This window comes from Bos indicus x Bos taurus, chromosome 16 (assembly GCF_003369695.1).
Source record: "Bos indicus x Bos taurus breed Angus x Brahman F1 hybrid chromosome 16, Bos_hybrid_MaternalHap_v2.0, whole genome shotgun sequence".
Lineage (NCBI taxonomy): Eukaryota > Metazoa > Chordata > Mammalia > Artiodactyla > Bovidae > Bos > Bos indicus x Bos taurus.
The window spans coordinates 53,775,244-53,800,320 of record NC_040091.1 but is presented as its reverse complement, the minus strand read 5'-3'; the positions used below and the strand labels follow the sequence as shown (position 1 = coordinate 53,800,320).

Below are 25,077 nucleotides of genomic sequence, written 5' to 3'. Positions count from 1 at the left end.
TTTCTCTGACTTACTTCTCTGTTTGACTTACTTCACTCAGTATGACACTCTCTAGGTCCATCCATGTTGCTGTAAATGGCCTTATTTCATTCCTTTTAACACTTGAGTAATATTCCATTATCAGATCAGATCAGTCGCTCAGTCCTGTGTGACTCTTTGCGACCCCATGAATCGCAGCACGCCAGGCCTCCCTGTCCATCACCAACTCCCAGAGTTCACTCAGACTCACGTCCATCGAGTCAGTGATGCCATCCAGCCATCTCATCCTCTGTCGTCCCCTTCTCCTCCTGCCCCCAATCCCTCCCAGCATCAGAGTCTTTTCCAATGAGTCAACTCTTTGCATGAGGTGGCCAAAGTACTGGAGTTTCAGCTTTAGCATCATTCCTTCCAAAGAAATCCCAGGGCTGATCTCCTTCAGAGTGGACTGGTTGGATCTCCTTGCAGTCCAAGGGACTCTCAAGAGTCTTCTCCAACACCACAGTTCAAAAGCATCAATTCTTCAGCGCTCACCCTTCTTCACAGTCCAACTCTCACATCCATACATGACCACAGGAAAAACCATAGTCTTGACTAGACGGACCTTTGTTGGCAAAGTAATGTTTCTGCTTTTGAATATGCTATCTAGGTTGGTCATAACTTTCCTTCCAAGGAGTAAGGGGCTTTTAATTTCAGGCCGTAGTCACCATCTGCAGTGATTTTAGAGCCCAAAATAATAAAGTCTGACACTGTTTCCACTGTTTCCCCATCTATTTCCCATGAAGTGATGGGACTGGATGCCATGATCTTCGTTTTCTGAATGTTGAGCTTTAAGCCAACTTTTTCACTCTCCACTTTGACTTTCATCAAGAGGCTCTTAATGTTCCTCTTCACTTTCTGCCATAAGGGTGGTGTCATCTGCATATCTGAGGTTATTGATATTTCTCCCGGCAATGTTGATTCCAGCTTGTGTTTCTTCCAGTCCAGCATTTCTCATGATGTACCCTGCATATAAGTTAAATAAGCAGGGTGACAATATACAGCCTTGACGTACTCCTTTTCCTATTTGGAACCAGTCTTGTTCTATGCCCAGTTCTAACTGTTGCTTCCTGACCTGCATACAAATTTCTCAAGAGGCAGATCAGGTGGTCTGGTATTCCCATCTCTTTCAGAATTTTCCACAGTTTCTTGTGATTCTCACAGTCAAAGGCTTTGGCATAGTCAATAAAGCAGAAATAGATGTTTTTCTGGAACTCTCTTGCTTTTTCCATGGTCCAGAGGATGTTGGCAATTTGATCTCTGGTTCCTCTGCCTTTTCGAAAACCAGCTTGAACATCTGGAAGTTCACAGTTCACGTATTGCTGAAGCCTGGCTTGGAGAATTTTGAGCATTACTTTACTAGCGTGTGAGATGAGTGCAATTGTGCAGTAGTTTGAGCATTCTTTGGCATTGCCATTCTTTGGGATTGGAATGAAAACTGACCTTTTCCAGTCCTGTGGCCACTGCTGAGTTTTCCAAATTTGCTGGCATATTAAGTGCAGCACTTTCACAGCATCATCTTTCAGGATTTGAAATAGCTCAACTGGGGTTCCATCACCTCCATTAGCTTTGTTCGTAGTGATGCTTTCTAAGGCCCACTTGACTTCACATTCCAGGATGTCTGGCTCTAGGTCTGATTACACCATCGTGATTATCTGGGTCATGAAGATCTTTTTTGTACAGTTCTACTGTGTATTCTTGCCACCTCTTCTTAATATCTTCTGCTTCTGTTAGGTCCATACCATTTCTGTCCTTTATAGAGCCCATCTTTGCATGAAATGTCCCCTTGGTATCTCTAATTTTCTTGAAGAGATCTCTAGTCTTTCCCATTCTGTTGTTTTCTCTATTTCTTTGCATTGATCGCTGAGGAAGGCTTTCTTATCTCTTCTTGCTATTCTTTGGAATAGCCATTTTGCTTTTTTGCATTTCTTTTCCATGGGGATGGTCTTCATCCCTGTCTCCTGTACAATGTCATGAACCTCATTCCATAGTTCATCAGGCACTCTATCTATCAGATCTAGGCCCTTAAATCTATTTCTCACTTCCACTGTATAATCATAAGGGATTTGATTTAGGTCATACCTGAATGGTCTAGTGGTTTTCCCTACTTTCTTCAATTTCAGTCTGAATTTGGCAATAAGGAGTTCATGATCTGAGCCACAGTCAGCTCCTGGTCTTGTTTTTGTTAACTGTTTTTGAGCTTCTCCATCCTTGGCTGCAAAGAACATAATCAATCTGATTTCGGTGTTGACCATCTGGTGATGTTCATGTGTAGAGTCTTCTCTTGTGTTGTTGGAAGAGGGTGTTTGCTATGACCAGTGCATTTTCTTGGCAAAACTCTATTAGTCTTTGCCCTGCTTCATTCCGTATTCCAAGGCCAAATTTGCCTGTTACTCCAGGTATTTCTTGACTTCCTACTTTTGCATTCCAGTCCCCTTTAACAAAAAGGACATCTTTTTTGGGTGTTAGTTCTAAAAGGTCTTGTAGGTCTTCATAAAACCATTCAACTTCAGCTTCTTCAGTGTTACTGGTTGGGGCATAGACTTGGATTACTGTGATATTGAATGGTTTGCCTTGGAAACGAAGAGATCATTCTGTCATTTTTGAGACTGCATCCAAGTACTGCATTTCGGACACTTTTGTTGACCATGATGGCTACTCCATTTCTTCTGAGGGACTCCTGCCTGCAGTAGTAGATATAATGGTCATCTGAGTTAAATTCACCCATTCCAGTCCATTTTAGTTCGCTGATTTCTAGAATATTGACATTCACTTTTGCCATCTCTTGTTTGACCACTTCCAATTTGCCTTGATTCATGGACCTGACATTCCAGGTTCCTAAGCAATATTTCTCTTTACAGCATCGGACCTTGCTTCTATCACCAGTCACATCCACAGCTGGGTATTGTTTTGCTTTGGCTCCATCCCTTCATTCTTTCTAGAGTTATTTCTCCACTGATCTCCAGTAGCATATTGGGCACCTACTGACCTGGGGAGTTCCTCTTTCAGTATCCTATCATTTTGCCTTTTCATACTGTCCATGGGCAAGAATCAATCTGATTTCGGTGTTGACCATCTGGTGATGTCCATGTAGAGAGTCTTCTCTTGTGTTGTTGGAAGAGGGTGTTTGTTATGACCAGAGCATTTTCTTGGCAAAACTCTATTAGTCTTTGCCCTGATTTGTTCCATATTCCAAGGCCAAATTTGCCTGTTACTCCAGGTGTTTCTTGACTTCCTACTTTTGCATTCCAGTCCCCTATAATGAAAAGTACATCTTTTTTGGGTGTTAGTTCTAAAAGGTCTTGTAGGTCTTCATAGAACCGTTCAACTTCAGCTTCTTCAGTGTTACTGGTTGGGGCATAGACTAGGATTACTGTGATATTGAATAGTTTGCCTTGGAAACGAACAGAGATTATTCTGTCGTTTTTGAGATTGCATCCAAGTACTGCATTTCAGACTCTTTGTTGACCATTATCGCTACTCCATTTCAGATTGATTATATTCTTTGCAGCCAAAGATGGAGAAGCTCTACAGAGTCAGCAAAAACAAGACCAGGAGCTGACTGTAGCTCAGATTGTGAACTCCTTATTGCCAAATTCAGACTGAAATTGAAGACAGTAGGGAAAACCACTAGACCATTCAGGTATGACCTAAATCAAATCCCTTATGATTATACAGTGGAAGTGAGAAATAGATTTAAGGGCCTAGATCTGATAGAGTGCCTGATGAACTATGGAATGTGGTTCGTGACATTGTACAGGAGACAGGGATGAAGACCATCCCCATGGAAAAGAAATGCAAAAAAGCAAAATGGCTGTCTGGGGAGGCCTTACAAATAGCTGTGAAAAGAAGAGAAGCCAAAAGCAAAGGAAAAAAGGAAATATATAAACATCTGAATGCAGAGTTAAACATCTGAATGCAGAGTTCCAAAGAATAGCAAGAAGAGATGAGAAAGCCTTCTTCAGCGATCAATGCAAAGAAATAGAGGAAAACAACAGAATGGGAAAGACTAGAGATCTCTTTAAGAAAATCAGAGATACCAAAGGAACATTTCATGCAAAGATGGGCTCGATAAAGGACAGAAATGGTATGGACCTAACAGAAGCAGAAGATATTAAGAAGAGGTGGCAAGAATACACAGAAGAACTGTACAAAAAATATCTTCATGACCCAGATAATCACGATGGTGTGATCACTGACCTAGAGCCAGACATCCTGGAATGTGAAGTCAAGTGGGCCTTAGAAAGCATCACTATGAACAAAGCTAGTGGAGGTGATAGAATTCCAGTTAAGCTATTTCAAATCCTGAAAGATGATGCTGTGAAAGTGCTGCACTCAATATGCCAGCAAATTTGGAAAACTCAGCAGTGGCCACAGGACTGGAAAAGGTCAGTTTTCATTCCAATCCCAAAGAAAGGCAACACCAAAGAATGCTCAAACTATCGCACAATTGCACTCATCTCACACGCTAGTAAAGTCATGCTCAAAATTCTCCAAGCCAGGCTTCAGCAATATGTGAACCGTGAACTTCCTGATGTTCAAGCTGGTTTTCGAAAAGGCATAGGAACCAGAGATCAAATTTTCAACATCCTCTGGACCATGGAAAAAGCAAGAGAGTTCCAGAAAAACATCTATTTCTGCTTTATTGACTATGCCAAAGCCTTTGACTGTGTGAATCACAAGAAACTGTGGAAAATTCTGAAAGAGATGGGAATACCAGACCACCTGACTTGCCTCTTGAGAAATTTGTATGCAGGTCAGGAAGCAACAGTTAGAACTGGACATGGAACAACAGACTGGTTCCAAATAGGAAAAGGAGTACGTCAAGGCTGTATATCGTCACCCTGCTTATTTAACCTATATGCAGAGTACATCATGAGAAACACTGGACTGGAAAAAACACAACTGGAATCAAGATTGCCGGGAGAAATACCAATAACCTCAGATAAGCAGATGACACCACCCTTATGGCAGAAAGTGAAGAGGAACATAAAGAGCCACTTGATCAAAGTGAAAGTGGAGAGTGAAAAAGTTGGCTTAAAGCTCAACATTCAGAAAACGAAGATCATGGCATCTGGTCCCATCACTTCATGGGAAATAGGTGGGGAAACAGTGGAAACAGTGTCAGACTTTATTACTTTGGGCTCCAAAATCACTGCAGATGGTGACTGCAGCCCTGCAATTAAAAGCCCCTTACTCCTTGGAAGGAAAGTTATGACCATCCTAGATAGCATATTCAAAAGCAGAGACATTACTTTGTCAACAAAGGTCCGTCTAGTCAAGAATATGGTTTTTCCTGTGGTCATGTATGGATGTAAGAGTTGGACTGTGAAGAAGGCTGAGCGCCGAAGAATTGATGCTTTTGAACTGTGGTGTTGGAGAAGACTCTTGAGAGTCTCCTGGACTGCAAGGAGATCCAACCAGTCCATTCTGAAGGAGATCAGCCCTGGGATTTCTTTGGAAGGAATGATGCTAAAGTTGAAACTCCAGTACTTTGGCCATCTCATGCGAAGAGTTGTCTCACTGGAAAAGACTCTGATGCTGGGAGGGGTTGGGGGCAGGAGGAGAAGGGGATGACAGAGGATGAGATGGCTGGATGGCATCACTGACTCGATGGACGTGAGTCTGAGTGAACTCTGGGAGTTGGTGATGGACAGGGAGGCCTGGCGTGCTGGGATTCATGGGGTCTCAAAGAGTCGGACAAGACTGAGTGACTGATGTGATTTGATCTGATGGGCAAGAATACTGAAGTGGTTTGCCGTTCCCTTCTCCAGTGGACCACGTTCTGTCAGATCTCTCGACCATGACCCGCCCATCTTGGGTTGCCCCATGGGCATGGCTTAGTTTCATTGAGTTAGACAAGGCTGTGGTCCTAGTGTGATTAGATTGACTAGTCTTCTGTGAGTATGGTTTCAGTGTGTCTGCCCCCTGATGCTCTCTTGCAACACCTACCGTCTTACTTGGGTTTCTTTTACCTTGGACGCGGGGTATCTGCATGGCTGCTCCAGCAAAGCGCAGCCGCTGCTCCTTATCTTGGACGAGGGGTATCTCCTCACTGCCGCCCTTCCTGACCTTCACCATGGGATAGCTCCTCTAGGCCCTCCTGGGCCCACACAGCCACCACTCCTTTGACGTGGGGTTCGTCCTCCCAGCCGCCGCCCTTGACCTCGGACGCGGGGTAGCTCCTCCCAGCCGCCGCCCTTGACCTCGGACACGGGGTAGCTCCTCTCGGCCGTTCTTGCGCCGTCGCAGCCTGGCACTCTCGGCCACTTCCCCTGACCTCGGACGTGGGGTAACTCCTCTTGGCTGCCGCCCTTCGGGCATGAGGTCCTCTGGGCTTCTGCCCCTGACCTCGGACGTGGGGTCGCTTCTCGCCCGTGCTTAGTGCGCCGGTCGCAGCCGCCCGCGCTTAGTGCGCCGGTCGCTCCCGAAGAATACAATACAATCATAATTTAAACTGTTTTGAGTCATTACAGGGTCCCTTTAGGAATGCCCTGGCTCCAGACTGCCTGAATCCTCCTTCACTACTCACTGTGATTTTGATCTGCTATCCATCAGAGAAGCCATGACTAAACCCTAGGGACCCAACCATATCCCCAAAAGCACTGCCTTTGCTCCCTTAACAGGCTCATGATCTGCTATTATTCCAACATGACATTGAAATCCTGAAGGAAGAGTTTGGGGTGAAGTAGAAAAACCTAGCTTTATTGCCTTGTTAGGCAAAGGTAGACACACCAGGCTTCTGCCTCAAAAACTATGATGTGTCTTAAACTCAGAGAACTTGATGAGAGTTTTGATAACAGTGAGTCAAAGGTTGGGTCTCTGATAAGATTAGGGTGTGTGCAGGGTCTAGGGTGTTCTGGTCTCCTAAACTTGATGAGCTTCTAAGGTCCCTTTAATCTTTCCTTAGGTGATTTCTTGCCTGATCCTCCCTTGATTAGCAACTGTTGGAATCCATCCCTGGGAACTCAGGTAAGCTCATGGAGGCTTAAGTTTTGCCTACAAGAAAGGGGAGACAGAAAGACCTCTGTGCTTGGGAGACCCACAGGACCCCACTCAGTTTCAATTTCTCATTTAAAAATTTTAAAATGAAAGCAAATAATGTTTTCAAGCCAATTTGTGGTGATACCAAATTTCTGGGAGAGAACACCCTCAAAAGTGACACAGTTTCCTTTTAGTCACTCCCTTTAATTTACAAACACAACCCAGAGAAAAGGATTTAAATCTTCTTCTTCCCCAAGAGAGAGGAAAAGAAAGTTCATTTTACACTATTTGAGTTACATTTTCAGTTTTGAAATGCCCAGTTCCAACTACCTAGCCTCCACCCTTCTCAATGTGATTTTGAACTGATCTCCTTCAGAGAAGTCTTGACCTAAGATTGGAAAACCAATCACATCTCCCAAAGCACTTCCCTTTCCTTCCTGAATGGACTTCCCTGGTGGCTCAGATGGTAAAGTGTCTGCCTACAATGCGGGAGACCCGGGTTTGATCCCTGGGTTGGGAAGATTCCCCTGGAGAAGGAAATGGCAACCCACTCCAGTACCCTTGCCTGGAGAAATCCATGGATGGAGGAGCCTGGTGGGCCCCCAGTCCATGGGGCCGCAAAGAGTCAGACGCGACTTCACTTTTCACTTTCCTTCCTGAATAGATTCCTGATCTCCATGTGTCACACAATATCTAAGTGACACTTGATAAGTGGATAGCTTATTTTACTTCTTTTCAGAACAACACTACTGTCTTTGTGAAGTAGCTTTAATTCTTGGACATTTTGATAATTTTTAATGCCAAAGATCCCCAGTGATGCTTTAAAGTTTCATCTTATCTGCTGTCACAAATCAATAACTCCTTCCTGGTTTCACACCCACAGCTACTACTACTGGTATTGGTAAAGCCCAATCAATGTTTCTAGAATGAACCTAGGAAGGAGCCTTTGACTTCAATAGCCCTCCCTCATTCTTTATCTTCCCTGAATGTAATCTGATTCCATTCATTCCTCTGCAGATTGACAAAGACTCAATCAGGATTAACCAGAGGGGCAGTGTGAAACATTATCAGGTATCATTTTCTGATTGGCTGTTTGTAGTAGGAAAGAATAAGATGTGATTAGAAAAGTCTATAAAAGCCCTCAGTACTAAAGAAAGGATACAGAATCTTCCAGCTCCAGAGGCACCACCTGGGCTCTCCATCATGTCTGAGATCTGAGTAGCCTGCCACCCACATCAGAGCTGGTGAGTTACGGACTATAGACACCTTCATTTTACCCATGATCAACTGGTGTTGAATGGTGGCATGCACCTTGGGATGGCAGGAGAGCTTTTAAAAAGTATTTCTTGAGACTTCCCTGGGGCTCCAGTGGTTAAGGTTCTGCTCTTCCACTGCAGGGGGAACTTGTTCAAGCTCTGGTCCAGGAACAAAGATCCTACAGGTGATGTGGCCAAAATGAATAAATAAAAATAAATGAATAAAAGTATATTTTCAGGTGTACTCATTTAAGGTTTTGGTTTGGCCTCTAAAGTAGTTTAGACTTAATCCCAAATATTTGGATTGGTGCTTTGGTTTATATCATTTTTAAATGTCTTAATCAAGCAGATGCCCCTTTTAATGAAAGATGTTTGCTTGGAATTTTATTTCCTGAAATTTAAAATATTTAATTTGTACACATACAGCATTCATTTTAGGGGTATCTCCTCACCTTTCCCACCCCAGTTAACTGTGGGAACTCAAGATGGAAGCTGTGTGGTCCACATGATGCTTTTATTCCCATACTTTTAAGGCTATAAGTGATATTTTAAGCATTTTTTTTCTGAAAGGATGAAGCTCAGCCTCCAGCTCCCAGTAACTACTCACCAGTGGAACATTATTAAGCAAAGCAGTGGATGAATCAGTGGTTGCATTTTTTCCCCCTCTACTTGTGACAGGCAACTGGCACTAAGGCACTTCTATCACCAGATCCAAGCCTGGTCTGCTCACTCTCACAACAGGCCAATAAATTCAAGAGATGAGAGACTAGGTGTTGAGGCAAGGAATATGACTTTTATTCAGAAAACAGCCTGACCAAGAAGATGGCAAACTAATGTCTCAAAATAACCATCTTGCTGGAGGCTGGGTGCCAGATTCTTTTATAGAATAGAGAGGAGGAGGAGTTGAGAAAGTAAAGTAGAAAGGCAATAATATCTTGCAAGTATCTCCTGGAATGTCCATCCTTGGGGAAGGGGTGTGTTAATCTCTTCATTCTTGCAGTCATTCACAGTTGGGTAGGGGCAAATTATCTCCCTGTGAGCTGAAAAAAGATGCTTTTAGTTTAGTCTTCAGGCAGAGGGCCAGGGTTCCCTGAAGCAGGCCATTATGTATGATTGTAATAACAAAAGCAACAGATTCAAGTCAATGAGAGAGATCTATTTTGGAGAGAGAATTGGCTCTTCCTGCAACAATTCCACCACCACTAGAGCAGTGGCCTTGGCCCTGAGTAGGTTCCTCTCAAGGGTGGGGAGAAACAAACTGAAGTGTGTTCCTGATTTGCCTGAAAAAAATGTCTTGTTCCTTGGAAGTACCCACAGGATTCCTTTTGGAACCAAGTCAGGATGAGTCTCCAGACCCGACCCAGACTCTTGAACCTGGCAGCAGTGAGCCTGCTGAGGGATGAGGCCTTGGCCATCACAGCTCTGGAGTATCTGCCCATCGAACTCTTCCCCCCACTCTTCATGGAAGCCTTCTGTGGGAGTCGAAGTGAGACCCTGAAGGCCATGGTGTATGCCTGGCCCTTTGTCCGTCTGCCTCTGGGGGGCCTGATGCAAAAGCCTCACTTGGGGACCTTACAAGCAGTTCTGGATGGTCTTGATATCCTGCTTGCCCAGAAAAATCATTCCAAGTAAGTCAAATCCAGGTAGCCCAGTAGGTTGCTAGACATCATGAAGAAACACTTGGGGTCATGAGAGTGAATGGTCAAAGGATGGACCAGAAACTTTTGATGATGCCAATGAAGACTCTCAGAGTCCTTGGCTATTGCTGAGCTCACTTTGGGGAAACGCCTCCTGGCAGTGAGAGGAGTGCCTAAGATGCCAGGAAACCTAAAAGAACATGCCTGACATCCTTCTAGTGATTCTTATGGGTACTGGAAGCAGAGACTGAGGAAGGATGGAAGGGGAAAAGCAGGAAGGTGAGGCAGAGAGGAAAGAAGAGGGCAAGGCTGTAGGAATGTCAAGTATAATCTCAGGTGGGAAGTCAGAGTGTAGCCTCAATTCCAAGTCTGTGGTTTTATTCTGTGGTTTCCTTCAAACAGCCAATCTGCTGTTTCCCCACAGGAGGTGCAAACTGCGGGTGCTGGATTTAAGGAATACTGGCCAGGACTTCTGGAAAATGTGGTCTGGATCAAGTGTCCATGTGTCCTCAAGCTCATCAATGACACCAATAGCTGAGGTCAGGTCAAGGACAGAGCAGCCCTTGGCTCCTTTAGAGGTGTTCATAGAACTGCATTTCAAGGAAAGTACCATAGATGACTTCCTCATCTACCTCATTAGGTGGGTGGAGCAGAGAAAAGCTTCCATACACCTGTGCTCTAATAAGCTGAAGATCGCTTCAATGTCCTTAGAAAATATTGTGCAGGTCCTGGGTATAGTGCAACTGGACTGTATTCAGGAAGTGGAAGTGAGTTGCATTTGGCATCTGTCCACTCTGGCCATGTTTGCTCCTTTCTTGGGCCAAATGAGTAATATACAGAGACTCCATCTCTCCCACATCCATGGGCTAGCATTTGAAGAGGAGGAAGAGTATCACCATGCTGTCCAAATTACCTCTCAGTTCCGCAGGTTGTACCACCTCCGGGATCTGTATTTGGAGACTCCCTCCTTCCTTGAAGGCTGCCTGAACCAGATGCTCAGGTGAGTGTGCACCACTGGCCTGGTAACAGTGTACCCAACACTAGAAAGTCAAAAGCACTCCTCCCTTTGATACTGTGATATCATCAGTTCAGTTCAGTTGCTCAGTCGTGTCTGACTCTTTGCGACCCCATGAATTGCGGCACACCAGGCCTCCCTGTCCATCATCAACTCCCGGAGTTCACCCAGACTCATGGGCATTGAGTTGGTGATGCCATCCAGTGTGATATCATATAACCACCCAAATCAAGGTAGCGGCCCAAACTAGGATGGAGGATATGGAAAGGGCCACTCTTTTAGGAAGATACAGACTAAGTGTTAGGATGTACGGGTAGTAGATATGTAATTTTTTCACTGGGCTTCCCAGGTGCCTCAGTGGGTATAGAACCTGCCTGCAGTGCAAGAGATACCGGAGATATGGGTTCGATTCCTAGGTCTGGAAGATCCACTGAAGGAAGGCATGGCAACCCACTCCAGTATCCTTGCCTGGAGAATGCCATGGACAGAGGAGCCTGGCCAGCTACAGTCCATAGGTTGCAAAGAGTTGGACACGACTGAAGCGACTGGGCACAGCACAATTTCTCCATTAGGAAGAGATATCTTTCCTAGATGACTTTGGAAAAATAGATAAGGGAAGGGGGACTTTGAAAAGGGAAATTTGCATTAGTCCTGAGCATTTCTTAATGAAAGTTCCATGCTCTCCAGTTTTGTGACTGCAAGGAACCTGTCTCAAATTCCAAGTCTGTAACAGGTTATCTTTTTATCCAGATAAGGTAATTAACATATAGTAAATGCATGATTCAGGAGATGATGATAATAGAGCAGGAGTCAAAAGAGATCTTACGAATTGGTAGGTGCCTTACAAATAATGTAGGGATGTAAGTGAGCCACTGTGGACTGTTACTTCCAATGGATGTTGTAGGATCTTCCCCAAACTGATTCTCTATGCATATCACCTAGATGCCTTGAGATAAGGGTGTGTGTGCAAGCTCAGTCACTTCAGTTGTGCCTGGCTCTTTAAAACCCTAAGGACTATAACCTGCCAGGCTCCTCTATCCATGGGATTCTCAGGCATGAATATGGGGTGGGTTGCCATGCCCTTCTCCAGAGGATTTTCCCAACCCGGGATTGAATTCACCTCTCTTATGACTCCTGCACTGCAGGCTAATTTTTTACCCACTGAGCCACCTGGGAAAGCTGAGATAAGACTGCCTCAGGTCAAATCATGTGCCTAAGTAAGCTTGAATAGCAAGCACTTTGAGTAAGTCTTTTAAAAAAAATTTTAATTTATTTATATTAATTGGAAGCAAATTACTTTACAATATTGTTGTGGTTTTTGCCATACATTGACATGAATAAGCCATGGGTGTACCTGTGTCCCCCATCCTGAACCCCCCTCCCACCTCCCCTCCCTATCCTGTCATCTCAGTGCACCAGCCCTGAGTATCCTGTCTCATGCATCGAACCTGGGCTGGTGATCTATTTCACATATGGTAATATACATGTTTCAAGGCTATTCTCTCAAATCATCCCATTCTTGCTTTCTCCCATAAAATCCAAAAGTCTGTTCTTTACATTTGTGTCTCTTTTGTTCATCGTTACCATCTTTCTAAATTCCACTCATATGCATTAATATACTGTATTGGTGTTTTTCTTTCTGACTTACTTCACTTTGTATAATAGGCTCCAGTTTCACACACCTCATTAAAACTGATTCAAATGCATTCTTTTTAAGAGCTGAGTACTATTCCATTGTGTATATGTACAACAGCTTTCTTATCCATTTGTCTGCTGATGGACATTTAGGTTGCTTCCATGTCCTAGCTATTGTAAACAGTGCTGTGATGAACATTGGGGTATACAGGTCTCTTTCAATTCTGGTTTCCTCAGTGTGTATGCCTAGCAGTGGGATTGCTGGGTCATATGGCAGTTATATTTCCGTTTATTTAAGGAATCTCCACACTGTTTTCCATAGTGGCTGTACCAGTGTGCATTCCCACCAACAGTGTAAGAGGGTTCCCTTTTCTCTGCACCTGTTCCAGTATTTATTTTTTGAAGACTTTTTTATAGCAGCCATTCTGACTGGTGTGAGATGGTGCCTCATTGTGGTTTTGATTTGCATTTCTCTGATAATGAGTGATGTTGAGCATTCTTTCATGTGTTTTTTATCCATCTGTATGTCTTCTTTGGAGAAATGTCTGTTTAGTTCTTTGGGCCATTTTTTGATTGTATCGTTTATTTTTCTGGAATTGAGCTGCAGGAGCTGCTTGTATATTTTTGAGATAAATTCTTTGTCAGTTGCTTCATTTGCTATTATTTTCTCCCATTCTGAAAGCTGTCTTTTAACCTTGCTTATAGCTTCCTTCATTGTGCAGAAGCTTTTAATTTTAATTAGGTCCCATTTGTTTATTTTTGCTTTTATTTCCAGTACTCTGGGGGGTAGGTCATAGAGGATCCTGCTGTGATTTATGTCAGAGACTGTTTTGCCTATGTTTCCTTCTAAGAGTTTTATAGTTTCTCATCTTACATTTAGATCTTTAATCTATTTTGATTTTATTTTTGTGTATGGTGTTAGAAAGTGTTCTAGTTTCATTCTTTTACAAGTGGTTGACCAGTTTTCCCAGCACCACTTTTTAAAGAGATTGTCTTTCTCCATTGTATATTCATGCCTCCTTTGTCAAAGATAAGGTGTCCATAGGTGCGTGGATTTTTCTCTGGGCTTTCTATTTTGTTCCATTGATCTATATTTCCATCTTTGTGCCAGTACCATACTGTCTTAATGACTGTGGCTTTGTATTATAGCCTGAAGTCAGGCAGGTTGATTCCTTCAGTTCCATTCTTCTTTCTCAAGATTGATTTGGCTATTTGAGTTTTTTGTATTTCCATACAAACTGTGAAATTATTTGTTCTAGTTCTTTGAAAAATACTGTTGATAGCTTGATAGGGATTGCATTGAATCTATAGATTGCTTTGGGTAGTATACTCATTTTCACTGTATTGATTCTTCCAATTCATGAACATGGTATATTTCTTCTATTTGTGTCATCTTTGATTTCTTTCATCAGTGTTTTATAGCATTTATATATGGATCTTTTGTTTCTTTAGATAGATTTATTCCTAAGTATTTTATTCTTTTCGTTGCAATGGTGAATGGAATTGTTTCCTTAATTTCTCTTTCTGTTTTCTCATTGTTAGTGTATAGTAATGCAAGGGATTTCTGTTTGTTGATTTTATATCCTGCCACTTTACTATATTCATTGATTAGCTCTAGTAATTTTCTGGTGGTGTCTTTAGGGTTTTCTATGTAGAGGATCATGTCATCTGCAAACAGTAAGAGTTACTTCTTCTTTCCCAATCTGGATTCCTCTTATTTCTTTTTCTTCTCTGATTGCTGGGGCCAAAACTATGTTGAATAGTAGTGGTGAAAGTGGGCACCCTTGTCTTGTTCCTGACTTTAGGGGAAATGCTTTCAATTTTTCACCATTCAGGATAATGTTTACTGTGGGTTTATCATATATGGCTTTTAATATGTTGAGGTATGTTCCTTCTATGCCTGCTTTCTGGATGGTTTTTATCATAAATTGATGTTGAATTTTGTCAAAGGCTTTCTTTGCATCTATTGAGATAATCATATGGTTTTTATCTTTCAATTTGTTAATGTGGTGTATCACATTGATTGATTTGCGAATATTGAAGAATCCTTGCATTACTGGGATGCCCGCTTGGTCATGATGTATGATTTTTTAAAATGTGTTTTTGGATTCTGTTTGCTAGAATTTTGTTAAGGATTTTTGCATCTATGTTCATCAGTGATGTTGGCCTGTAGTTTTCTTTTTTTGTGACATCTTTGTCCAGTTTTGGTATTAGGGTGATGGTGGCCTCATAGAATGAGTTTGGAAGTTTACCTTCCTCTGCAATTTTCTGGAAGAGTTTGATTAAGATAGGTGTTAGCTCTTCTCTAAATTTTTGGTAGAATACACCTACGAAGCCGTCTGGTTCTGGGCTTTTGTTTGTTGGAAGATTTTTGATTAGAGTTTTGATTTCCATGCCTATGATGGGTCTGTCAAGATTTTCTATTTCTTCCTGGTTCAGTTTTGGAAGGTAATACTTTTCTAAGAATTCATCCATTTCTTCCAAGTTGTCCATTTTGTTGTCATATAGTTGCTGATAGTAGTCTCTAATGATCCTTTGTATTTCTGTGTTGTCTGTCATGATTTCTCCATTTTCATTTCTAGTTTTGTGGATTTGATTATTCTCCTTTTTTTCCTTGATGGATCTGGCTAATGGTTTGTCTATTTCATTTATCTTCTCAAAGAACCAGCTTTTAGTTTTGTTGATTTTTGCTATAGTCTCCTTTGTTTCTTTTTTATGTATTTCTGCCCTAGTTTCTATGATTTCTTTCCTTCTACTAACCCTGAGGTTCTTCATTTCTTCTTTTTCTAGTTGCTTTAAGTGTAAAATTAGGTTATTTATTTGCCTTTTATTTTGTTTTTTGAGGTAAGCTTGTATTGCTATGAACCTTCCCCTTAGCACTGCTTTTACTGAATCCCATAGGTTTTGGGTCGTGTTTTCATTTTCATTCATTTCTAAGCATATTTTGATTTCTTTTTAGATTTCTTCTGTGATTTGTTGATTATTCAGAAGCATGTTGTTTACCCTCCATATGTTTGTATTTTTATTAGTTTTTTTTTTTCCCTGCAGTTGACATCTAATCTTACCGCATCGTGATCAGAAAAGATGCTTGAAATGATTCAATTTTTTGAATTTACCAAGGTTAGATTTATGGCCAAGGATGTGATCTGTCTTGGAGAATGTTCCATATGCACTTGAGAAAAAGGTGAAATTCGTTGTTTTGAGGTGAAATATCCTATAGATATCAATTAGGTCTACTTGGTCCATTGCATCATTTAAAGTTTGTGTTTCCTTGTCAATTTTCTGTTTAGTTGATCTATCCATAGGTGTGAGTGGGGTATTAAAGTCTTCCACTATTACTGTGTTATTGTTAATTTCCTCTTTCATACTTGTTAGCATTTGCCTTACATATTGTGGTACTCCTATGTTGGGTGCATATATATTTATAATTTCCACAGTTTATTGTGATCTACACAGTCACAGGCTTTGGCATAATCAATAAAGCAGAAATAGATGTTTTTCTGGAACTCTCTTGCTTTTTCCATGATCCAGCAGATGTTGGCAATTTGATCTCTAGTTCCTCTGCCTTTTCTAAAACCAGCTTGAACATCTGGAAGTTCACGATTCACATATTGCTGAAGCCTGGCTTGTAGAATTTTGAGCATTACTTTAATAGCATGTGAGATGAGTGCAATTGTGCAGTAGTCTGAGCATTCTTTGGCATTGCCTTTCTTTGGGATTGGAATGAAAACTAACCTTTTCCAGTCCTGTGGCCACTGCTGAGTTTTCCAAATTTGCTGGCATATTGAGTGCAGCACTTTCACAGCATCATCTTTCAGGATTTGAAATAGCTCAACTGGGGTTCCATCACCTCCATTAGCTTTGTTCGTAGTGATGCTTTCTAAGGCCCACTTGACTTCACATTCCAGGATGTCTGGCTCTAGATGAGTGATCACACCATCGTGATTATCTGGGTCATGAAGATCTTTTTTGTACACTTCTCCTGTGTATTCTTGCCACCTCTTCTTAATATCTTCTGCATCTGTTAGGTCTATACCATTTCTGTCCTTTATTGAGCCCATCTTTGCGTGAAATGTTCCCTTGGTATCTCTAATTTTCTTGAAGAGATCTCTAGTCTTTCCCACTCTGTTGTTTTCCCCTATTTCTTTGAATTGATCACTGAGGAAGGCTTTCTTATCTCTTCTTGCTATTCTTTGGAACTCTGCATTCAGATGTTTAACTCTGCATTCAGATGTTTATATCTTTCTTTTCTCCTTTGCTTTTCGCTTCTCTTCTTTTCACAGCTATTTGTAAGGCCTCCACAGACAGCCATTTTGCATTTTTGCATTTCTTTTCCATGGGGATGGTCTTGATCCCTGTCTCCCTTACAGTGTCACGAACCTCAGTCCATAGTTCATCAGGCACTCTTATCTATCAGATCTAGTCCCTTAAATCTATTTCTCACTTCCACTGTATAGTCATAAGGGATGTGATTTAGGTCATACCTGAATGGTCTAGTGGTTTTCCCTACTGTCTTCAATTTCAGTCTGAATTTGGCAATAAGGAGTTCATGATCAGAGCCACAGTCAGCTCCTGGTCTTGTTTTTGCTGACTGTATAGAGCTTCTCCATCTGTGGCTGCAAAGAATATAATCAATCTGATTTCGGTGTTGACCATCTGGTGACGTCCATGTGCAGAGTCTTCTTTTGTGTTGTTGGAAGAAGGTGTTTGCTATGACCAGTGCATTTTCTTGGCAAAACTCTATTAGTCTTTGCCCTGCTTTGTTCCATATTCCAAGGCCAAATTTTCCTGTTATTCCAGGTGTTTCTTGACTTCCTACTTTTGCATTCCAGTCCCCTATAATGAAAAGAACATCTTTTTTGGTTGTTAGTTCTAAAAGGTCTTGTTGGTCTTCATAGAATTGTTCAACTTCAGCTTTTTCAGCGTTACTGGTTGGGGCATAGACTTGGATTACTGTGATATTGAATGGTTTGCCTTGGAAACGAACAGAGATTATTCTGTCGTTTTTTAGATTGCATCCAAGTACTGCATTTCGAACTCTTTTGTTGACCATGATGGCTACTCCATTTGTTCTAAAGGATTCCTGTCCCCAGTAGTAGATATAATGGTCATCTGAGTTAGATTCACCCATTCTGGTCCATTTTAGTTCACTGATTCCTAGAATGTCGACGTTCACTCTTGCCATCTCTTGTTTGATCACTTTCAATTTGCCTTGATTCATGAACCTAACATTCCAGGTTCCTATGCAATATTTCTCTTTACAGCATCGGACCTTGTTTCTATCACCAGTCATATCCACAACTGGGTATTATTTTTGCTTTGGCTCCATCCCTTCATTCTTTCTGGAGTTATTTCTCTACTGATCTCCAGTAGCATATTGGGCACCTACTGACCTGGGGAGTTTCTCTTTCAGTATCCTATCTTTTTGCCTGTTCATACTGTTCATGGGGTTCTCAAGGCAAGAATACTGAAGTGGTTTGCCATTCCTTCCTCCAGTGGACCACATTCTGTCACATCTCTCCACCATGACCCGCCTGTTTTGGGTTGCCCCATGGGCATGGCTTAGTTTCATTGAGTTAGACAAGGCTGTGGTCCTAGTGTGATTAGATCGACTAGTTTTCTGTGAGTATGGTTTCAGTGTGTCTGCCCTCTGATGCCCTCTTGCAACACCTACCGTCTTACTTGGGTTTCTCTTACCTTGGGAGTGGGATATCTCTTCACGGCTGCTCCAGCAAAGCACAGCCGCTGCTCCTTACCTTGGACGAGGGGTATCTCCTCACCGCTGCCCCCCCGACCTTGAACGTGGGATAGCTCCTCTAGGCCCTCCTGCACCCGTGAAGCCATCGCTGATTGGACATGGGGTTGCTCCTCCCGGCCACTGCCCTTGGCCTCGGGCGTGGGGTCGCTCCTCTCGGCTGCTCCTGCACTGTCACAGCCTGGCACTGTTGGCCGCCGCCCCTGACCTCGGACGTGGGGTAGCTCCTCCTGGCCGCCGCCCCTGACCTTGGACGTGGGGTAGCTTATCTCGGCCGTGCTATGTGCGCCAGTTGCGGCTGCCCATGCTATGCGCTATGATTTCAATAACCTCAGGTATACAGATGACACCACCTGTATGGCAGAAAGTGAAGAGGAACTAAAAAGCCTCTTGATGAAAGTGAAAGTGGAGAGTGAAAAAGTTAGCTTAAAGCTCCATTCAGAAAACAAAGATCATGGCATCTGGTCCCATCACTTCATGGCAAATAGATGGGGAAACAGTGAAAACAGTGTCAGACTTTATTTTTGGGGGCTCCAAAATCACTGCAGATGGTGACTGCAGCTATGAAATTAAAAGATGCTTACTCCTTGGAAAGAAAGTTTTGACCAACCTAGATAGCATATTGAAAAGCAGAGACATTACTTTGCCAACAAAGGTCTGGCTAGTCAAGGCTATGGTTTTTCCAGTGGTCATGTATAGATGTGAGAGCTGGACTGTAAAGAAAGCTGAGTGCTGAAGAATGTATGCTTTTGAACTGTGGTGTTGGAGAAGACTCTTGAGAGTCCCTTGGACTGCAAGGAGATCCAACCAGTCCATTCTGAAGGAGATCAGCCCTGGGATTTCTTTGGAAGGAATGATGCTAAAGCTGAAACTCCAGTACTTTGGCCACCTCATGCAAAGAGTTGACTCATTGGAAAAGACTCTGATGCTGGGTGGGATTGGGGGCAGGAACAGAAAGGGACGACAGAGGATGAGATGGCTGGATGGCATCACTGACTCGATGGACGTGAGTCTGAGTGAACTCCGGGAGTTGGTAATGGACAGGGAGGCCTGGTGTGCTGCGATTCATGGGGTCGCAAAGAGTCGGACACGACTGAGGGACTGAACTGAACTGAACTGATATTTATTATTGTTATATCTTCTTCTTGGATTGATTCTTTCATCATTATGTAGTGTTGTCCTTTGTCTGTTTTCACAGCCTTTGTTTTAAAGTCTGTTTTATCTGATATCAGTATTGCTACTCCTGCTTTCTTTTGGTCTCTATTTGCATGGAATATCTTTCTCCAACCCTTCACTTTCAGTCCGTATGTGTCCCTTGTTTTGAGTTGGGTCTCTTGTAGGCAACATATATAGGGGTCTTATTTTTGTATCCATTCAGCCAGTCTTTGTCTTTTGGTTGGGGGATTCAACCAATTTACGTTTAACATAATTATTGATAAGTATGATCCTGTCGCCATTTACTTTATTGTTTTGGGTTTGAGTTTATACACCCTTTTTGTGTTTCCTGTCTAGAGAAGATCCTTTAGCATTTGTTGGAGAGCTGGTTTGGTGGTGCTTAATTCTCTCAGCTTTTGCTTGTCTGTAAAGCTTTTGATTTCTCCTTCATATTTGAATGAGATCTTTGCTGGGTACAGTAATCTGGGCTGTAGGTTATTTCCTTTTATCACTTTAAGTATGTCCTGCTATTCCCTCCTGGCCTGAAGAGTTTCTATTGAAAGATCAGCTGTTATCCTTATGGGAATCCCCTTGGGTGTTATTTGTTGCTTTCCCCTTGCTGCTTTTAATATTTGTTCTTTGTGTTTGATCTGTGTTAATTTTATTAATATGTGTCTTGGGGTGTTTCGCCTTAGGTTTATCCTGTTTGGGATTCTCTGGGTTTCTTGGACTTGGGTCGCTATTTCCTTCCCCATTTTAGGGAAGTTTTCAACTGCTCTCTCCTCAGGTATTTTCTCATGGCCTTTCTTTTTGTCTTCTTCTTCTGGGAGTCCTATGGTTTGAATGTTTGGGTGTTTACCATTGTCCCAGAGGTCTCTGAGGTTGTCCTCATTTCTTTTAGTTCTTTTTTCCTGTCTGTTTCCTTTATTTCCACCATTCTACCTTCCATTTCACTTATCCTATCTTCTGTCTCAGCTATTCTATTGTTGCTTCCCTCCAGAGTGCTTTTGATCTCAGTTATTGCATTATTCATTATTGATTGACTCTTTTTTATTTCTTCTAGGTCTTTGTTAAATATTTCTTGCATCTTCTCAATCCTTTTCTCTAGTCCATTTACCTGTAACTCCATTTTGTTTTCAAGATTTTGGATCATCTTTACTATCATTATTCTGAATTCTTTTCAGATAGACTCGCTATCTCCTCCTCTTTTGTTTGGTTTGGTGGGCATTTATCATGTTCCTTTACCTGCTGGATATTTTTCTGCCTGTTTATTTTGTTTAGATTGCTGTGTTTGGGGTGGCCTTTATGTATGCTGGAAGTTTGTGGTTCCTCTTTATTGTAGAGGTTGCTCCTTGTGAGTGGAATTGGACTAGTGGATTGTTAAGGTTTCCCATTTAGGGAAGCTTGTTGTTGGTGTTTTGGTGGGTGGAGTTGGATCTCTTCTCTCTGGAGTGCAATGAAGTGTCCAGTAGTGAGCTTTGAAGTGTCTATGTCTTTGGTGTGACTTTGGGCAGCCTATATTTTAACTCTCAGGGCTCTGTTCCTGCATTGCTGGAGAATTAGCATGGCACTGTCTTGCTCTGGAACTTGTTGGCTCTTGGGTGGAGCTTGGTTTCAGTGCAGATAAGGAGGCTTTTGGATGAGCTCTTGTAGATTAATGTTCCCTCAAGTCAGGAGTTTTCTGGTGTTGTCAAGTTTTGGATTTAAGGCTCCTGCCTCTGGCTTTCAGTCTTATTCTTACAGTAGCCTCAAGACTTCTCCATCTATACAGCACAGATGATAAATCATCTAGGTTAATGGTGAAAAGATTCTGCACAGTGAGGGACACCCAGAGAGGTTCACAGAGTTACACAAAGAAGAGAAGAGGAAGGAGGGAGATAGAGGTGACCAGGAGGAGAAGAGGGGGAGTCAAAAGGGGAGAGACCAGTCTAGCCAGTAATCAGTTCTCTTATGTGTTCTCCACAGCGAAGAACACCCAGAGAAATTCACAGAGTTAAGTAGAGAAGAGAAGGAGGAGGGAGGAGAAAGAGGTGACCCGGGGGAGAAAAGGGAGAGTCAAAAGGGGAGAGAGCAACCAATTCAGTGATCATATCCCTAAGTAAAAATGGGTACTGAAGATAGATTCTTAAAGGTACAAAATTGATAACAAATACCAAAAAGCAAAGCTTAAAAATCTAGAGTAGAGGTTAGACTCTCAAAGATACAATATTAAAAATACAAAGCAAAATCAATCACAAAAACTATAACAAATATATATGAAATTTGCTTTAAAAATAGGGTCTTTTGAAAAGTAATAGTAAGTTTTAAAAATGAAAATTAAAGGAGTAATAAAGAACTAAAAAATTAAAAAGTGATAATAGTAAGACTGTATCTAGGAATTTCTCTGGAGCTGTTGAGGGCAGTGTGGAGTCAGTTTAGTTTCAGATAGTTCCTTGTTCCAGCTTATACTTCTTCTCAAGGTCTATAGGCCCCTTCCAATGCTTAGTCAATGCTAACTACAGGGTTTTAATCTGTTGCACCTGTCACTTCCAGGGCGGGTCTCTCTTCTTTATTTTGGCTTCTTCTGTTTGCAAGTCTCTTCAGTTTCTAATTTCCACCCTGGCACAAGGGGGCGAAGGTGATCATTTATTTAGGCTCACTTGTTCAGTTGGGATATGGGGAGGGAGAAACACTGTAAACAAATATCACTGGCGTGTGTGGGGAATTTGCAGTGTATGGACGACACTGGGTTTGCCTCAGCTCACCACAGCCTGTGCTTTCTACACTGCTCAGGCTCCAGGTTGCTCTATAGGGGAACTGTCCTAAGTGGGCCCTGGGTTTTGTGCACTTCTGAGGGCTAAACTGCTCAGGTTCAGGTTCTCAAGTATGCCGCAAAGGCACAGATTCAGGTGGGCGTGTGTTTTGTGCCCTTCCCAGGTCCAAGCAGCTCAGGCGACCAATGCTTGGTGAGTGCACTGTCCCGGGTGGCCAGTGTGTCTTAATCACCTCCCCGGTCCCTGCTCAGTTTCCTGGGTGCACTGCAAGAGCACCGTCTCAGGTGTGCCATGTGTCTCCTCTGGGGAGCTGATCTCTGGCTGAGACCCTCCTGGCAGATGTCAGTCATCCAGGATCCCAGGAAGACTTGGTTAGCAACTGGGAGCCTGCTCACAGTTTGGTGTAGGATGCCATCTCTGGGGCTGAAATTGCCCCTTGTCTTCTGACTCTGGCTGTTGCCCGCCTGCCTCTCTTCCTCTGGCGAGGGGATGGGCCTGTCCACAGCCAGCTAGCTCTCCTTTGGTGTTCGCTCAGCCCTGTGTTCTGTGAGTAGGCCAGGCTGCACCTTGGGTTAGAACTTTTCAAGGGAATGTACCTTCTCTCTCTCTCTTTTTTTTTTCTGTTTCTGGCTATCCCACAGTTTCAGTTGCTATCTCAAGTTAGCTCCCTCAGATTGTCCTCAGGGCATTCAGGCCCAGTCCTTACCCTAAGCATGCAGTCCACGCCTCCCTGTTCAGCCCCCACTCGGTGGTAGCGGATGCAAAATTCTGGGCTACTTCTCTGCTGGGAGTTGCAGTTAGGTGCATATTCAGTGTTATTTTTTTTTTCCGCCCTCTCGGTTATGCTGCCCTCTGAGATTCCAAAACTCCCCACAGACCTGCCAGTGAGAGGGTTTCCTGGTGTTTGGAAACTTGTCCTTCACGACTCCCTCCCCGGGACAGGTTTCCATCCCTCTTTTGTTTCTCTTTTTGTCTTTTATATTTTGTCCTACCTCCTTTCAAAGAGAATGGGCTGCCTTCCCGGGTGCCTGGTGTCCTCCAGCAGTGTTCAGAAGTTGGTTTGTGGAAGTTGCTTGGCATTCAAACAATCTTTTGATGAATTTGTGGGGGAGAGAGTGGTCTCCCTGTCCTATTGCTCTACAATCTTAGGACCGCCCCTTAAGTATGTCTCTTACGACCAAAATTCAGTGATGCTCATACTTTATTAGGGCTTCCTTAGTGGCTCAGATGGTAAAGAATCTGCCTGCAATGTGGGAGACCTGGGTTCGATCCCTGGGTTGGGAAGATCCCCTGGAGACAATCTCCACCACAGTATTCTTGCCTGGAGAATCCCCATGGACTGAGGAGCCTGGCAGGCTACAAACCATGTGGTCACAAAGAGTTGGACTTGACTGCAGTTAAGCACAGCACAGCACGTACTTGGTTGCAACAAGATGTCAGGCTCTCCTGAATTTGTTTTAGTCTATTCCATTATGTTTATTCATCCTCATAATGAAGTGGAATATGTTTTACTGTTCTTGACACCTAATGAAAGAGAGTATTTGAGACTGTATGTATTTAATCCAGTCACACAAGGAGGATGAAATGATTCTGGTTGAAATAAAATTGGGCATTCTGGGTTTGATCATTATCAGATGGTCAGACCACACTTGGCCTTGAACAGATCTTTTATCTCTTAACTTGAGGTTACAGTCCACCCCAGATTTTAAAAGACAGCTATTTTTCTCCCCAGGTGCCTGATGACTCCCTTGGATAACCTTGCTATAATTCACTCTCTCCTTACGGATTCAGACTTGACCCATCTGTCCCAATGTCCAAACATCAGTCAGCTAAAGAGCCTGGATCTGACTGGTGACCTCCTGACATACGCCAATGCTGAGCGCCTCTCAGTTCTGCTGGAGAAAGTTGCAGGCACACTTGAAAAACTGGACTTAAACATGTGTGGGATTAGTGACGTCCATCTTGAAGCCATCCTGCCTGCCCTGAGCCATTGCTTCCAGCTCAAGTCCTTCAGCATGTGTGGAAACCTCCTCTCCATGGCTATCATGGAGAAGATGCTGCGACACACCTCTGCACTGCCCAGTTTAAATAAAGAGCTGTATCCTGTACCTCAGGACAGTTTGCTGTCTAGGGGACTCCATCAACCACAGAGACTTGCACAGTGTCGGGCTGAACTGTTTGAGATTCTGAAGGATTTAGGACGTCCCAGGACCATTTGGATTAGCTCTATCTCCTGTCCACAGTGTGAAGGTCATGCATTCTATCATCCTGAGCCCATTATATACCAGGGAAATATCCTTGCCTAGTTGACTGCCTATATGACAAATTTTGTTGGATACTAAAAGCTAGTACAGAGTTGCATCATAAGGGAATAGAAACTCATGGTTTCAGATACCTTCTCAATGTGAATATGAGAAGAAAAAGTGATTCAGCAAAGGTGCAGGATTGCAGAGGGAAAAGTTGATTCTGAGAGGAAAAGGGGGCTTGGAGGACAAGTGTCCTAAAGAGCCAGAAAGATGAACCTAAATTCATTAGGTGGATTTGGAGCTTTTGACATATGAAGTTACCCATGGTTGGATGTTTCTAAAGATATGGTCAAAAATAAAGAGGCTCTCAGTGTAAACTTACTGCTGTTTCTCTGAGGTATTATTCAGTTTTCTCATTTTATACATCAGGAGTCTCCAGACGCTGATAAAAGATTAAGGCACTGAATTGTCTATGATATGAAACATTACCATTTAATCAAGTTCTGTATTCTTTCTGGGTTGTCTCTTCCCTTTGCACTTATTTCTGAGGCTGATCACTGGGTTAATACACTGAAAGGGGAACATACTCAGTGTTCAATGAGCCATTGAAGAGCTCTTGGTAGGGC

General features: G+C 42.8%; 1 protein-coding gene across 1 annotated transcript; it reads left to right on the top strand.

Annotated features, from left to right (window-relative positions):
* Positions 1-9,596: 9,596 nt before the first annotated feature.
* On the top strand, positions 9,597-24,511 carry LOC113906232 (PRAME family member 12-like). Its single transcript, XM_027564121.1, has 3 exons — positions 9,597-9,883; positions 10,317-10,892; positions 23,938-24,511. The coding sequence occupies exons 1-3, from the start codon at positions 9,597-9,599 to the stop codon at positions 24,509-24,511; spliced, it is 1,437 nt and encodes a 478-aa protein (XP_027419922.1).
* The last annotated feature ends 566 nt before the right edge of the window (positions 24,512-25,077 follow it).

Coding starts and splice junctions, on each gene's coding strand:
- LOC113906232 (XM_027564121.1), top strand. CDS start 9,597: ATGAGTCTCCAGACCCGACCCAGACTCTTGAACCTGGCAGCAGTGAGC. Junction 9,884..10,316: donor GCCCAGAAAAATCATTCCAA/GTAAGTCAAATC, acceptor GTTTCCCCACAG/GAGGTGCAAACTGCGGGTGC. Junction 10,893..23,937: donor TGCCTGAACCAGATGCTCAG/GTGAGTGTGCAC, acceptor TTTTCTCCCCAG/GTGCCTGATGACTCCCTTGG.